The 15,774-nt window shown below is 39.0% G+C and overlaps 1 protein-coding gene across 1 annotated transcript in view; it reads right to left on the bottom strand.

Moving 5' to 3' along the window:
* The window catches only part of LOC121103145, a 36,416-nt gene that overhangs the window by 2,623 nt on the left and 18,019 nt on the right, over positions 1 to 15,774 (bottom strand). The window contains exon 3 of the mRNA XM_040632322.1: positions 13,144 to 13,254. Within this exon, the coding sequence (XP_040488256.1) occupies positions 13,144 to 13,254 (111 nt within the window). The remainder of the gene's footprint in view (positions 1 to 13,143; positions 13,255 to 15,774) is intronic.

The raw sequence follows: 15,774 nt of genomic DNA, 5'->3' as shown, positions 1-15,774 counted from the left end.
TAAAATGTATGACAAAAGTAGATGGCATCTAGAAGGATGGGGATTTGTAGTCAGAGATTGGAAGAATAGAGTTTAAGTTTTCAGACATATTGCAGCTCTGGATGACTGCAAAGTATGAGGTGTGACCTAGGGGACACACAGCTGAAGTGGTGATGGTGTGGAAGTTATCAAAAGAGAAGAGAGCAAGGGATGTTAAGGGAAGGTGTTAAAGGGACTGTCCTCAGGGCCTTTGAGACAGGATTAGATATATTATAGAAAGCAAGACTGTGAGGCAGGGGCTCCTTAGGACATTTTTTTTTTAAACATATGGGAAGTATACATTTTGTTATTTACTATATTCAAATCGCTATGCTTAGGACATCTTTACTAATTTCTAAATGGCCAAAACAAACAGCTTATTCAAAACATTGCAGGTTTTTTAGTTTTCTTCACATACTTATGGGATAGTGGGCAATTTGTTGCACTTTTAACCGAAACTGTCATTTTTACCTTTACCAACGACTGGTCTGCCTTGTAGCAAGAACAAATAATTCAGTCTTTAAAATAATCAGAGCTGATGATTCTCAAACTTGCCCCAGTATAAGAATCACCTAGGATAGGGGCGCCTGGGTGGCACAGTGGTTAAGCGGCCTGCCTTTGGCTCAGGGCGTGATCCCGGGCGCTCTGGGATCGAGCCCCACAACAGCTCCTCTGCTATGAGCCTGCTTCTTCCTCTCCCACTACTCCTGCTTGTGCTCCTCTCTCGCTGGCTGTCTCTATCTCTGTCGAATAAATAAATAAAATCTTAAAAAAAAAAAAAGAATCACCTAGGATGCTTATTAAAATGCAAACTCCTGGTCTCCTTCCAGATTTACTGACTCACAATTTTCTGGAACAGTGTTTGGAAATTTTCGCTTTTAGTAAGTGCCCTAAATAATTTTTAAGATCAGGCAGGAAGGGAATTGCTGTCATTAGTGGAAACCTGACAGGCTATGAATAAGGAAATATGAAATACGTGGGCCACTCTCTGCTAACCAGCTTTTGATCCAATTACTAAATCTTCTTTGGGTTTCAGTTTCCTCTTCTACAGAATGATTATTTTGAGATCCTTCCTATAAAATTTTCCTACCATTAACATTTCTATGTATGGTCTGTGTAAGATTTTTTTCTATATACATTGAATTAATAATTAAAATCCTATAAAATCCTTCAGGCAACATTGAAACAAAAACACTCAGCAAATTGTACAAATTACAAATCATTTGCCAAAGAGTCCTTGAAATTGATAAGATATCATTTTTCTCATATTTCTACTTTCTTTAAGTGCTGGCCACTTACCATACCTTTCTGAAATAATGCTAGAAATTTTCAAACTCTTTCTTTGAATCTTCTTAAAAGTTTCCATTGAAATACTAATCTAAAGAAAAAAACAATTCGGTTGAAATTAACATTCTTACACTCAAAATGTATTTTTAAAATAGCAATTCTTATGTCAAAGGAAACTACAACAGGCAGCAAAAATTAAAAGTAATTTTAATAATATTTCTATTAAAACATGTTTTATGTTTTAGATTTCAAGGCCATTTTTGTCATTAGTAGTATAATACAGTACAACTCCTTAGCTGTTAGTGTTTTTAAAGCTGTAAATTGCAACATATTAGTGGATTATAACAGAAATGTTTCTTCTGAACACACACACACACACACATACATGAAAATATCAAGACATCATATATAGTAGGTTAGGTGTTACTTTGTGAAACTTTATTTCAGTTATATACTTCTATCTGTATACATATTTTTGTATATATTCTGAGATTTTATATAAAATGAATTTCTCATGGGATCATACCTGTATAATGTGTGTTAGTTACTACTATATTTAAATAACAAATCACTTTGGGGGTATAAAAGACCTGTGAATATTGTGCATGAAAACAGAAGAAAAAGAATAAGCTCAGTCTCCAATGAAATATGAACATGAACTTAGTAAACTCTGTACAGTTTCTTTTATACAGCATCATTCCACCCACAGGTATTAGTTTCCGCCTTCGGATAACCTTGTAGGAAGACCAATAGTACTGGACGACTGGAACCAAAATCTGATGAAATACACACAACAGTGTTGTAAGAGAAAGTTGGCCTGTTCAGAATCCTATTCAGCCCTATGTTTATTAACTACATTATAGGTAGATTTGAAATGTCAGCCCACTATTTGCTGTAAACATCCTGAGGTTAAAGACTGAGTTCTGTTTAAGACAAAATCAGTTTATTTTAGCGCCTGGGTGGCTTGGTCGTGAAGCCGCCTCGCCTTCGGCTCAGGCATGATCCTGCGCTTCTGGGATCGAGCCCCGCATCAGGCTCCTCCGCTGGGAGCCTGCTTCTTCCTCTCCCACTTCCCCTGCTTGTGTTCCCCTCTCTCTGGCTGTCTCTCAGTCAGATGAATAAATGAAGTCTTTAAAAAAAAAAATCAGTTTATTTTAATTGGTATAGGAAAAAAATAAAAACCTTGGATTTCAACTGGATTTACTAATTTTCTTTCAATAAGCAGTATTTTTTAAAGGATTAACCAGAGGGCTATATTTAGATGAAAAGACTTGGCTTCTTTGCCATGTCTTTTCCTTGAACCTGACACATACAGCCATATGTCAGATCCAGAACACAGGACAAAAAAGCAAGTTGATGGGCCTTCAATGACAACATGGAATTTGAAATTCTAAGAACTAGATGTTCATTGAAAAATTGAACTGCAACTTCCAAGGTCAGGAGAGTGACATTTTCTAAAATTAATGCTATCAGAAGCTGCTGGAATTTTCACAATTGTCTTATTTGAAACCAGCAGAAGTTCCAGTAGAGGTCATATTGATTATGCTGGGAGCAAATCAGAAGACTTCCAATGCATGTAAGGATTTTCTTTGAATATAGAGTAATAAAGCTCAGATAGATTTTTTTGGTATAGAGATCAGGTTTTTTTTTTCCTAGGAAGAAACATACCTCATGTTTATATGTTTAATGCCTCTTCAGTTGCTCTAAAATGTATTTCCTTTGTGTATGTGTAAGCTTACATTTTTTTGGTAGTTTTCACTTAGAGATAACAAAATCTTAAACTAGAACATTGAGTTTGATAGGGATAGATTTGAATTAGAATCGTGCAATGGAATAAGAAGGAAAACAGAGGCGGAAGGAAAGAGAGAACTAATTTTCCACTACTGAATATGTATGAACTTGAAAAGTTCATACACAGGTGAACCCTGAACATAGGAATTGATTGGAAATTATTAAATATTTACTTGTCTTTTTATCATTTGCCATTAGGCCATACCTAAAGAATATTCTGAACCATAATAAGGATTAACATTCTAAATATTCTATTAAACATTTCATTATGTGGGGAAAAAAGATAGGAAAATGAGGACAACTCCTATGAGACATGAGAGTGAGACACATTTGTGGAAAATGAGGATAGGGAATTTTAATTTGGCTGTAATTTCTCTACTCATGTCTTTATCTACCAGAACTCACATCATCTCACTTAACTCAGTTCCTCCCCTGAAGCCTCTGCAAGATAGATTTTAAGGAAATAGTCAATCCCAATTCATCATCACTGATTGAGCTAAAAGTTCTCTGGCAAGAAGGGTCTGAGTCAGAAGTCTCCATCCTTTAAAGCAGCATAACTACTGTCCATTTCTGTAAAATATAAAGCAAGTCTCTGAACAAGAAGTTAGAGTTCTGTGTATTGAAAGTGTAAGATTCCAGCGTGAGGGACCAGTGCTTTCTGACCTGGCCAGCAAACTCTGCTGGTAGCTCCCAGCCCTGCTCCCAGCCCTGGCCAGGGGGCCTCAGAGTGGTTGCCACAGGCCCTCTAGGCTCGCAGAGCCATGGACATGCCTTGTATGTTCTTGGCAATAGCACTCCACGTGACATTAAGATAGAAAAATAGGGCGCCTGGGTGGCGCAGTCGTTAAGCATCTGCCTTTGGCTCAGGGTGTGATCCCGGCGTCTGGGATCGAGCCCGCATCAGGCTCCTCTGCTGGGAGCCTGCTTCTTCCTCTCCCACTCCCCTGCTTGTGTTCCCTCTCTCGCTGGCTGTCTCTTTTGTCAAATAAATAAATAAAATCTTTAAAAAAAATAAATAAATATATAAAATAGAAAAACAAAACAAAAAACAGATCAAATGGTAACTACTGAGCTACCATGAAATAAATTAGATTTAAAAATAAACAAACAAAACATCGAACAGCACACTCGTTAGGACTGGAATGTGAATCGCATCTGCCCTTGCAGGTACTCCCATGGAGCCCGCTTCTCCCTGTTAGCATATATAATGCTGCCCTGATCTTCATTCTGCGGACTTCAATTACTTTATTTTCTGAATATGAATAGCCTTTTCCTTAAGTCATATTCTGATGGATAGCTCTGTTCTGACACCCTTTGTCTCATCCCTAGACAGATGCCTCTTGCTTGTGAGGTGGCTGAGAAAAATTTTTTTCAAGTCAGAGCTGTTAAAGCAGACAGTGTTCCTTCTCTTGGACTCTCCTGAAACCTCTAAATCTCTACAACAATAGGCTCAGCTGACAGTCCTGATCTGAGACATTTAAGAGGATTTTAGAAAAGATTTGGCTTTTGTTTGTTGTTTGTGATATCTGGAATAAGGGGAGAAGATTATTTCTAGCCTTTCAAACAAAAGGTTTCAGAGCTTGCTTTGAGAGTAGGACTGGCAATTGGGATGCTCCTAGCTCATCCCGCTCATTGATCATCACTAATGTTACTCCTGCAGAGCTTGCCAAATTGTGGTATGCTCTCAGTAGCAAGTAAATAAAGGGAAGCAAATGACCAATAATTTATCCTGTACTTGTTATAAGTAACTCAAATTGCCTTGAACAAATAAATGTGTTTCTATTATTACCACATGCCATGAAAAGATAAAGGTATATGGAAATAATTATTTTCACTTGCATAGGGAAAATGCATATATCAATGCCTTTGCATTTCATACACACACGCGCGTGCATGCACACACACACACATACGTATACATATATTTCACTCATTGCAAAACAGTAGGCATCTAAAACTTAATCACATGTCTTATGTGAGTCTTCAGGTAGTTCATGAGGTTATGGATCTGGGGAATATATTCCATGATTTATCCCAAGTTGTCGGAATTCTTAAAAGAGGTATTATTATCCCTTTCACCTCGCACAGCCAGTATCCTAGCAACAACCCTCAAGCACATCATTTAGAGTATGCAAACAGTGCTGCCCTTGAAAGGTGAGGACTAGCCACTACTCTTTGCTTCCTCAATTGCTTGTGGAAGAAATTGAAATTAGATCTCCCACATATGAGTGAGGGGAGCTTAGAGCATTGTTCGAGAAAGTTTTAAAGACTGAGTGCACATCCAATCTTAGCAGGAAAGAAATTGGGTAAATGGTGATATTTGCACAGGTATCAGAGAAGAGGAGTGGCCGCCTTGTGCCACATATTTGTCAACTCACTGCTTATCCATTTTAATCGTTCAGCCATCTATCCGCTCTCTTAAAATAGCCTATTGAACTTCACCCGTATGAACTTCTGGGCTATATCCTAGGAAATCAGAATCTATGCGCTAGAGCCAAAATGTCCTCAAGAAAAATTACAACCTAATATTTTATAGTAAACACTCTAAATTTCTTCTTCCTCCCTACGTGGCCCTCAGTTCAGATGCACACATTTTTAGATAGCCTCTTTCCATTCTATTATTCTCTCTTTTGAGGAACACACTTTTCTACCACTTCTTATTCTTTGCTTCTACACAATCTCATAAATATTTTTCTCAGTGTAAATAATTACTGGTGAACTTGATATACTTTCCATGTAACTATAAGTGGTGACTAAGCTAACTAAAGGCATTGAGTATAGGTGCTTCTTTGTCTAAAAGAGGCCAAGCCATATCCAGAACATTCATCAGGGATTGAGGCTGGGAGACTGGTTCCTTGTCCAGTATATAAGAGGACAGCAACATCAGAGAGGAGATTGAGGAGTATGAATTTCTTTGAAGAGTCTACCAGACAGTGTTTTCCCATGTTCCTCTCGCCCCCACGATTACAAGTATAAGTACCTCAAAATAGTGTGATAAATAGTGTGAGTAGCCCACAGAATAATGGAGACTGACATTCGGCCTGAAGCAGAATGCCCTCTGAACTGCAGAAACTCATATCCTTATGCTTCCACAAGATGGAGTGTGATGAAAGCAGCCTTGAGACTTGGTGTTGGTGGGACACTGTTGCTTGGATATATCTGAAGGTTAAAGGTTAGCTGAGGAGGACTTTCATGATGGAGAAGAATGACAAGTGGGATTGACTGACACTTCCTGAATTTGGATTAATGGGAAGCAAGAAATATAACTGGCTTTTAGCCTTCTCCAAAGGACTTCTCCAAAAGGAGTACCTGTGGGATACCACCAGAGCAAGGAGTAGGGAGTCCTCAGAGGTGAAGTGAAGAGAAGGGAATGATTTGTGCCAGAGGATCAATGCGATGTTCAAAAACCCATAACGGTGCTCTGTGGGGAGCAAAGGCCTGCATGCAGGCATCTGCCGGCAGAGGACCCTGTGCCAGAAAATGGCAGCACTAGCTACCTATGACTTTTTCTTCCCTTTCCTCCAACCCCACTTTAACCTTGTCTCCGTTCTTGTCCCAAAGGAGCTAGATAGCAGCTAGAGAAGGGTGAGTAGGTGAAGCATGGAAGAAACTAAACATGGTTTTCACCTTCCTTTCCCATTGCAGACTGGTTAAGCCAGATCTGGGGCATAGGCAGTTTGTGCCTATAAGGAGAGATGCTGTGTGAGGAGATGAGAAGCTATGAACTGGATGAGCATTGGAAGTTTTAAGTTATATTGCAATGGACTTTTTAATATCTGAAAAATGAGGACTGTTCATGAATGCTTGGAAGTCATTCAAATTAATGGTTCTCCTTGAGATATTTTCCAAGGGAATGGAAGGAATAGCTGACAGAATGGGTTTTGGGCAGTGGTAGGAGAAAATTAAATTGCTTGTCTTTTGCACCTCTTCTGAAAATAGCTTGTGAATAACTTAGTTCTAATTACAAAATTCCCAAACTCCTAACTACCTTCAATGATATGTACATAACTGGAGAACTTAGATTGAGACAGAATCGGTATCTTAGGCTACATATACTCAACAATAAAATGGCCCTGTGTGTACAAGATTGATGAGAAAACTCTTTTCATTGGCATGAAATCAAACATATGGAAAAATGCAGAAATACTTGAAGAGGTCTCTTGGTTTTCTTTTTCTATTATCAATTTCTACATCGCTAGTCTGAGGACCAGTAGTTGGAGTAAGAAGTAGGATATACTAATTGCTCCAACAGGCCTTTCTCTGTTCTACATCTGCTCCATCAGTCATGCTAGCTACTAAGGGACATGGGACCACTGAGAACTTGAACTGTTACTAGTATAACTGAGGAATGGTTTTTTAAATTTTATTTAATTTTAACTCATTTAAACTTGAATAGCTACCCGTGGCTAGTGGACAGCATGGGTCCAGACTCTTAAAGGCTTGTACTAAGCACACACAGCATGAAATGACACTATTTTAGTGACAAAGACAGTTCCCAGCCATTTCCCACCTTAAAAAATTATGTTGGGGGCGCCTGTGCCTAGTCAGTTAAGCGTGTGACTCTTGACCTCAGTTCGGTCTTGATCTCAGGGTTCGAGTTTGAGCCCCATGTTGGGCTCCACACTGGGCATAGAGCCTATTAAAAAAAAAAAAAAAAAGTCTATTTTGGACTCTTATTTTGGTCAAGTATCCTGTGTAGATATCTTTGCTCTTATCTACATACTTTCTGTTAATCTGTAATGTTTTGCCTTCTTTTATTAATCCGCTAGTGCTTTTATAGTATTTGAAGAAAGAGGGTATTTCCCCCCATCAGAAAGCATCCTAATTAAGACAGATAAGTCATGGAGCTTTTGTTTATGTCACATTTCCCTGTAGCTAGAATTAAATGATGCTGTCAGGGCAATGCTAGTGTTTGATGGCTTTTTAATATTTTTGTCCATATCAAAAGACTGAATAAATGCAATCGATATCCCCAATTCCTAACTCTGTAGTAATTATTCCAATAAAGAGATATTCATGCTACCAAGCATCAATACATGTTCTTCATTGGCTAATAAATCTGCTCCTAGAAAATAAACCATGTTCAGCTTGGGCTTTAGAGAGAATATTAGCAAACACCAAGCTCAGAATGTTATTAACCAAAGTCTTCAGCACATGGGGCTTACAAAATATGGATTTTTAAAACCCAAACACTTAATGAGAACTATCAAGAAAGAAGAATCATATCTGCAAAGGGGCAGCATTTTATATTTAGGGTGGCTCCTTTGGCAAATAACCCAAATGAGGATTTTTACGTAGCACTGGCTATTCAGGAGAACTCATTCTATAAATGGCTATCTCATAAAATAAAACAACTACAAAATAATAATATCAACTGTTACGAGTACTCTTTGCTGGCTGACTCTATTTTAAGGTATTCACAGATCTTCACAGGAATCCCATGAGTTAGATACTGTCTTATTCCTCATTGTATGAGGAAGCTGTGGCTTTGAGGAAACTGTGTTGTTAGGAGGCTGTCCAAGGCCAATAATCTGGGGTGGGAGAGTTGTAATATTTATCAAATCCAGGTATGTCTTACTCCAAAACCCATACCTCTTATTTATTATTACATATTAAAAATCTACGTATAAAGACCCACTATATATTTTTTAAAAGATTTATTTGAGAGAGATAGAGCGCAGGGAAGGGGCAGAGAATCTTAAGAAACTCCCGCTGAGCACGTATCTGAGCTGAAAAAGGGTCAGGTCCTCCATCAGCTGAGCCACCCAAGCACCCCAAGACCCACAATATATTAAGACAAGTCATTAACAAGGCAGTGCCAACCTTCTTCTTGTTTCAGTCTGAATAATTCCACCATGCTACAAACTTTGTGAGTTTCTGTTAGCTCAGTCTGTAGATATATAGGTTAACTTTATTGACTATTAAATGGTTAGCAGTTTTACTTGAAAATCTTCAAGATTACGTGTAAGGAAGTAAGGCATACATTCTTTCAACATCCTAGTCATTCAAGAAATATTTGTATCACTCACTCACTTACACTCTCCCTATCTCTCCCATTCTCCTTCCCTCTCTCTGTAATTATATATCAGTCTCTCTCTCTATAGATATATTTAGGAACTCAACCTGTTTGCAGATCCACTTGCACAAGAAATGCTAACACAGGGAAGGACTTCAGCATCACATTAGTGGAACAGGGTTTACTTTATCAATGTTTAAAACAGGGGAAAAATACTTTGAATTCAGGGGAGCTAAGACAAATAATATGAATATAAACTCATGTATTAATAGTAGCGTATAAACTGTGTGTTGGTGTATTCTTTACAATTCAAATATGTGAGGAGAGAAAAAAAAAAGGGTACTGTATAAACAACAGGAATTTATTTTCCATAGTTCTGAAGCTGGGAAGTCCAAGGTCAAAGTGCGGTTCATCCAGTTCCCTGATGAGGAATCTCTTCTTGGCTTGCAGATGGCCACCTTCTGGCTGTATACTCATATGGCAGAGAGAGAGAGAGAGAGCGCCAAGTTTTCTGATGGCTTTTCTCTATGGGCACTTATCCCACCAGGAGAAGCCTCACCTTCATAATCTCCTCTTCTATCCAATTACCTCCCAAAGGCTCATTCCAAACACTGTCACATACTAATTAGTGCTTCAACATAGGAATTTTGGGAGACACAGTTCAGTCCACAGAAGGTACATTGTAACAAAACTCCAGGGCAGAAGTGCTTACGGCTCTTGGTAAGAGTGAATAGACCAGCAGGCTAAGAATGGAAGGTAAATAGAGACACCAGATTGCTATAACTTCCAGACTACGGAGTTCAACATTGTTATATAATTGAACTTAATGAAGTTGTTAACCAAAACTCATTTCATGAGATATTATAGGATATTTTAAGGAGAGAAAGAGCAGAAAGATTTTGGATATAGGATGACTTGTCCCAGTGTAAATGTGCCATAAATTACCCTTACTGTATGACTCATTTTATAAGAAATGTGATTCAAAATGGAGAAATGAGAGTCAAATGAGTACAGTATGACAATAAAGGATCTTAGGAATCAACTAGGGATAGAGGAAACAAACTGTATATATCATAGGTCCTTTTTCTCAAGCAAGCACGTAGAAATGTATAACAGCTACCATGTATGGAAGGAAAAAAAAAAATTTGGAGGATGGGAGAAAGGAGGCAATTAACTCAACAGCAGTCAGTCAGAGTTGGTTTTGAGAAATACTAAAATAGATGCATGACTTTTAAGGAAAAAGCAGTGCCACTCCAATTTGCTTGACCTGGCTTTTCTCAACTACAGTATTTAAAAAATGTTGGTTTAAAGCATTGTATTCAGAAGCACAGCGATTATAACCTCATCTGTTTATCTTTTTCTTACCTAAGACAGGAGGGAGAATACTTTTTTAAAATTAGTTGTTCAATAATTAGAGAGTAGGCATTGAAAGTATAGAGGAGGAAACAAAAAGCTAAATAACGAAGTTCTCTTTAATAAAAAAAAGTTAAAAAAAGAAGTAGTAGTTACAGGAAATAGAATCAAGTACTCTAAATGACTTGCTGCATTTTTCTGCTCTTTTACTCTAAATTTCATAACCTTAGTGAAGGTTCGAGTTTCCTAAATACAATGTGCAAATGGCCCTTTGGAGTTTATATTTTATCATTTTTATTGTTTTTTATTTCTTAATTTTTTTTTTTTTTCTTTAACGGAAAGCAGTCATTGATTTAATTCTGGTCAGGATCCACACTGGGGTCTCTGCCAGCCCCATCCATGGTGGGTGTATTTTATTTTTTTAATTTATGAAACTGTCAAATTTATTAAAGGAGAATTTTTACATCTTTCTCTTGAGTAAGAGTAGCTTTAAAGGACAATGCATGTTAAGTCAGGAAAGAGCAATCTATGCCCTTTGAGACATTTCCTATTCAGCAAGCAAATAATTTTACTGTTTAGAAACTCCCATTCTTAAAAGCACAGGTGTATATTATATATTTTTTCTAATTAAAAGCTTACCTAGTTTTCTGTATTCTCTTGAGGCTTATTATAGCCCTATATTTCTTCTAAATTTTATCAGTTCCATAATTTTTCTCTATCAAGGTTTTTTCCATTTTATTTTCATATACATCTTATATTATTTTTGCAAATATTTTTTCATATGCAGACTACTGACAAAAAATGGATGGAAGCATTTTTACTAAGTTTGTGCTGCTATATTTAGAAATAATGTAATGTTCATCTTATGGCATATAATTCTTGACATATTATTTTAAGTATATTTAAATACATTCAAATACAAATCAATAATTTTGGCAGTGATCATTAGTAATTGTTTCAAATCCTCTTTCAACTTAGAAATTATATCCATTGTTTCTACATCCTATTGGGAAGATTGGTGGATTCTCCATTAATCATAGGTGAATGGTCACTACTATGCATAGATAACTCCATGACCATTATTGATAGCTTTCGTTGGATCATCCCCCTATGTATTTTTTTTTTTTTTTTTTTTTCCTTTCCTGTCCTGTTCTGCTCTTCCTCTCTTCCTTCTCTTTCTGGGACCTTCCTAAAAAATATTCTTCACATTCCCTATGAGATTCCGTATCAGCATCTTTTCCTTAATTTGCTTTGCAATAATCCAGTTATTTTATAAGTTGAATCCCTTTTAAAATAAGGAATGTGATTCATTCAATGAGTTATATCCACCTGTCACCAGAAATTTTGGAACTTACTTAGTATTAAAAAGTTTTTGAATACTTGAGCACATTTTAGTCATAGGTTTGTGGACCCTCTTGAGCAAAACAACTAATTATAACCTAGTTTCTATAGAGTTACCAACAATTTGCGGAGTGGAGCACTGGTTATTTATAAATTGGGAATTGCCCATATGGTTTTAATGATGCCTGTTCCCACTTGAGGTCCTTATGACAGGTACTCAATTCTAATGCTTTATTGAGCTTAGAAGTGGTTTAAACCGTATGGTTCTAAAATGAAGTAGTTACAGCTTTTAACTTGCCCACACGTTCGTCTCAGAACTTACTATTTTATGACTATTATTTGCTTTGAGATTGTCATGTAAGGAGAAAGGTAACCGCTGGTGGTTGCGCTGGATTGCAGGGCGAGGCCGGCTGGTTCCTGCAGTGCCCAGCCTGCACGGAAGCGCCCGGCAGAACCCAGCGCTGAGGATACACGCTTTCCCCCTCTCTCTGCCAGAGGGCTGAGCAGCAAAGCGCTCCCCGGGGGCATTGTGTGTGAGCTGGCCACAGATCGCAGGCCCAGGGGGGCCCACCACAGGAGACAAGACACGCCTCAGACCGCGCAAATTCCCCGGTCCCCTGGCCCAGCCAGCCGCCGCCCGCCACCTCTTCTCCTCCTCTCGCTGTGGCCCCGGCGCCCTGCCGGGCCCCGAAGTCGCCCGCGCCTCGGCGCCGGCCCCTCGGCCCACGGCGCTGGCGGCGCGGTTGGGACAGGACCGATGTGGCGCATGCGTGGTGGACCAGGCGCGGAGCTGCGGCGGTGGGGACGGCAGTGGGGCAGCTGCGGGCAGGGCCGCCCTGGTGGTGCTCGTGGGGTGGCGGCATCACCGGCGGCGCGGGCTGGCGAGGCTGGTGGGCGGCGCCCGACAGCAACTGGAGGAGCGGTTCGCCGACCTGGCTGCGAGCCACCTGGAGGCCATCCGCGCGCGGGACGAGCGGGACCGGCAGAACGCGCGGCTGCGCGAAGAGAACGCCCGGCTGCGGCTGGAAAACCGGCGGCTGAAGCGCGAGAACCGCAGTCTCTTCCGTCAGGCCTTGCGGCTTCCCGGCGAGGGTGGCGACGGGGCGGCCGCAGAGGCGGCCAGAGCCACCCAGCGCCCCGAGGAGGCCAGCACGAACCGGAGGGCGAGAGGCGGTGGCCTCGAGGACGAGCCAGGCAGCCCCAGGGCCCTGAGGGCCCGGCTCGAGAAGCTGGAGGCCATGTACCGCCGGGCCCTGCTGCAGCTGCACCTTGAGCAGCGGGGGCCGCGCCCGCGTGGCGACAAAGATGAGTCGCCTTTGCGCGCACCCGAGTCGGGCCTGCGCGCCCCGGACCCAGGGCCCCCCAAGCCCTGGCTGTAGCCCGAGGCCGCGGCCGGGGAGAGGCGGGGCCTCGCGCGACCCCTCCTTCTCCGCTTGCGGCTCCCCCACCTAGCAACGCCCTGGGCCCTCCGCTGCGGGACTGGACCGCCGCGCCCTCCGCCTCCAGCCTGGCACTTCCCAGGGGCGCTTGGCGTCGGTCTGCTGAGGTTGAGAGCTTGCCAGCCCTCTGGAGCCCCCACAGTGCAGAGCACCTGCCTCTTGCCCCTGCTGGTTTCCAAGGGTTGAGGCCTAGAAACGGAGGGGCGGGTTTTACAACAGCAAGAAATGGGTGTCTGTCAACCCTTCCTAATGCCTGGACTTTTCAGGGTGTTGTGAGGACCTCTTCTATTTTTTTTTTTTTTCCTGTTTTGGTTCTTCGAGAAATGAATAATGCATTTCGAGTTGGTTGAATTTGTTGTTCATACTTCAGTCCCCTAAAACCTCCAGTCATTATCTCTTCTGTGGTCAACATTTGCTTTTATAAGACGGTATTACTTGGATAGCCTATAAAGCACCACCTTTTTATTAAAAAGGTAATATTTATTACTTAGGAACTCTATGTCTGCCCCCTGCTCTAGTCCTTAAACATCTAATACATACTGATTTGTTTACCCCCAGGAAATTTTTAAAATATCTGCCTATAAGTGATCCTTTAAATTCGTAAATAAATCTGACGCATTAAAAATAACCCAGAAACATCCCACGACTGTTCTTTGAAGTTGTTACATTTTTACACATGTTTAAGAAATATACATGACATGTATAAGTTTGACATGTTTTAATATCTGACTTTAGTTATTCTTTGTAAACTCCCATTTTCGCTTAATGTAAGTGATCGTTTTGAATAATTAAAGATTAGATAGTCTAAATATCATTTCATTATTTTTATTACATTTTAGGCATTAGAGCATAGTGCACAGCTGCTTTGCCTTATTTTGTTTAATAATTTTTAAGAAATTATGAATTATTTGTATATCAGAAGTCTCCAGAGTGATTTAAGTCTCAATTGTGGTTTCATTGATTTCAACAGCGAGTGTTCTAAAATCACTTTTTTGCATTTTATTGAGTAGGCACTTTTGCTGACTAAGTAGTAAAGAGGATACCATTGTACCTCATAAAAATCATGGGTGGAATATAGTGTTTAAGTGATGGAAAATATCAGTTGAAGAAAAAATATATAAGTTTTTGCTAGAGCTAGAAATTATTTCATAGAGTTTTTGTTTTATTTGTAACATATTCCAAAAGTTTCAAATATATTACATATGTTACAAAAAAGGTACCAGGGAAAGTAGTTTTGTGATTTTTCTATTCCTGGGTTTCAAAGACACCTTGTGCATTTTGCTTAAAGGTAGTTGATATTTAGTTGTAAATTTTTAAATCTTCCCCTCTGACCAAAAAATATAGGAAGAATCTTGGTGAGGATAGGTAGGTATATGAAAAGTATTTCTATCAGCTTTACTTCATTTTCTAATAGTGAAAGAAATAAAACAGTTTTAGGAGGCAGTAGAATTGAAGAATAGGAAAAAAAGCATATCAGCCCTACTGCTACTTAACTGTAACTTTGGGTTTACATTAGTTAATCTCTCCAAGCCTTAGTTTTCTCTTCATTAAAATGAGTGCAACCTCTACCTCAAAATATAAAAATTTTATTGAGATGTTATATGTAAAATGCCTGCATCAAAGTAAGTGGTCTATCAATGAGAATAACAATCTAAAATGTGAAAGTCATAAATGCATATTTTACACTTTGCTTTCTGTATTTTGGTCCTATATGACTTTATATTAGCAGAGAAATATATTCTTTGAATGAGTTGACATTTTTTCACTCCTTATAGATAAATAGGAGAGATAAAGCCCTATATAATAAGGGAATAATGCATCAAAATTTGCCACATGTGGCAAAATTGGGCATCTTCAAAGAGCAAGCAAAATATTTAGTTTACGTAATTTTTAAGCACGTTTTGTCTTAAAATCATGTACAATGTAAGTATGAAAAAAAAATTGTAAAGGAATGAGGCATACATACACAAAAGTGAGGACATCTTTCAAGCATAATTCCTGAAAAAAAATTCTGAAACCGAAATGTCCCATAAGATGGGTTAAAGCTAATATATATTTCAACTTTGTTGAAATTCTCTGCTGATAACTGATAAAGCATCATGTAATAATATAAAAGATGTTTGTGATATCAAAATATATGCCTGTTAAAGAAGTGGGTAAAGTTGATTTTAGAAAAGTTTGATGTAGGATCTATTTTGATCTAAAATAAACTAAAACTTTAGATTATCACACCTTGACATTTTATTTCCATAATTTGTTGTGCAATGAAGAGGGCTTGTAATTTATAGAAATGAGCAATAAAAATATGCCATGTTAGCAAACAAATTTAGTAAAAAGGATTGGCATTCTTAAACACCATTTTTTATGGCTACTATGCACAAAACCATACTGTCTTTATCTTTTCCTCTATAAAAAATTAGGATATAAGTCAAAGCAATATGGAATGAGTATGTCTGTAGACCATAGAACAAGCTATCCTTGCTAAACTTCTTGAAATATATATATATATATTTTATATATATATATATA

The sequence above is a fragment of the Ursus maritimus genome, unplaced genomic scaffold (genome assembly GCF_017311325.1).
Source record: "Ursus maritimus isolate PB19 unplaced genomic scaffold, ASM1731132v1 scaffold_17, whole genome shotgun sequence".
Lineage (NCBI taxonomy): Eukaryota > Metazoa > Chordata > Mammalia > Carnivora > Ursidae > Ursus > Ursus maritimus.
Note: the sequence above shows the minus strand (reverse complement) of the source record. Positions and strands in the feature narration are given on the sequence as shown.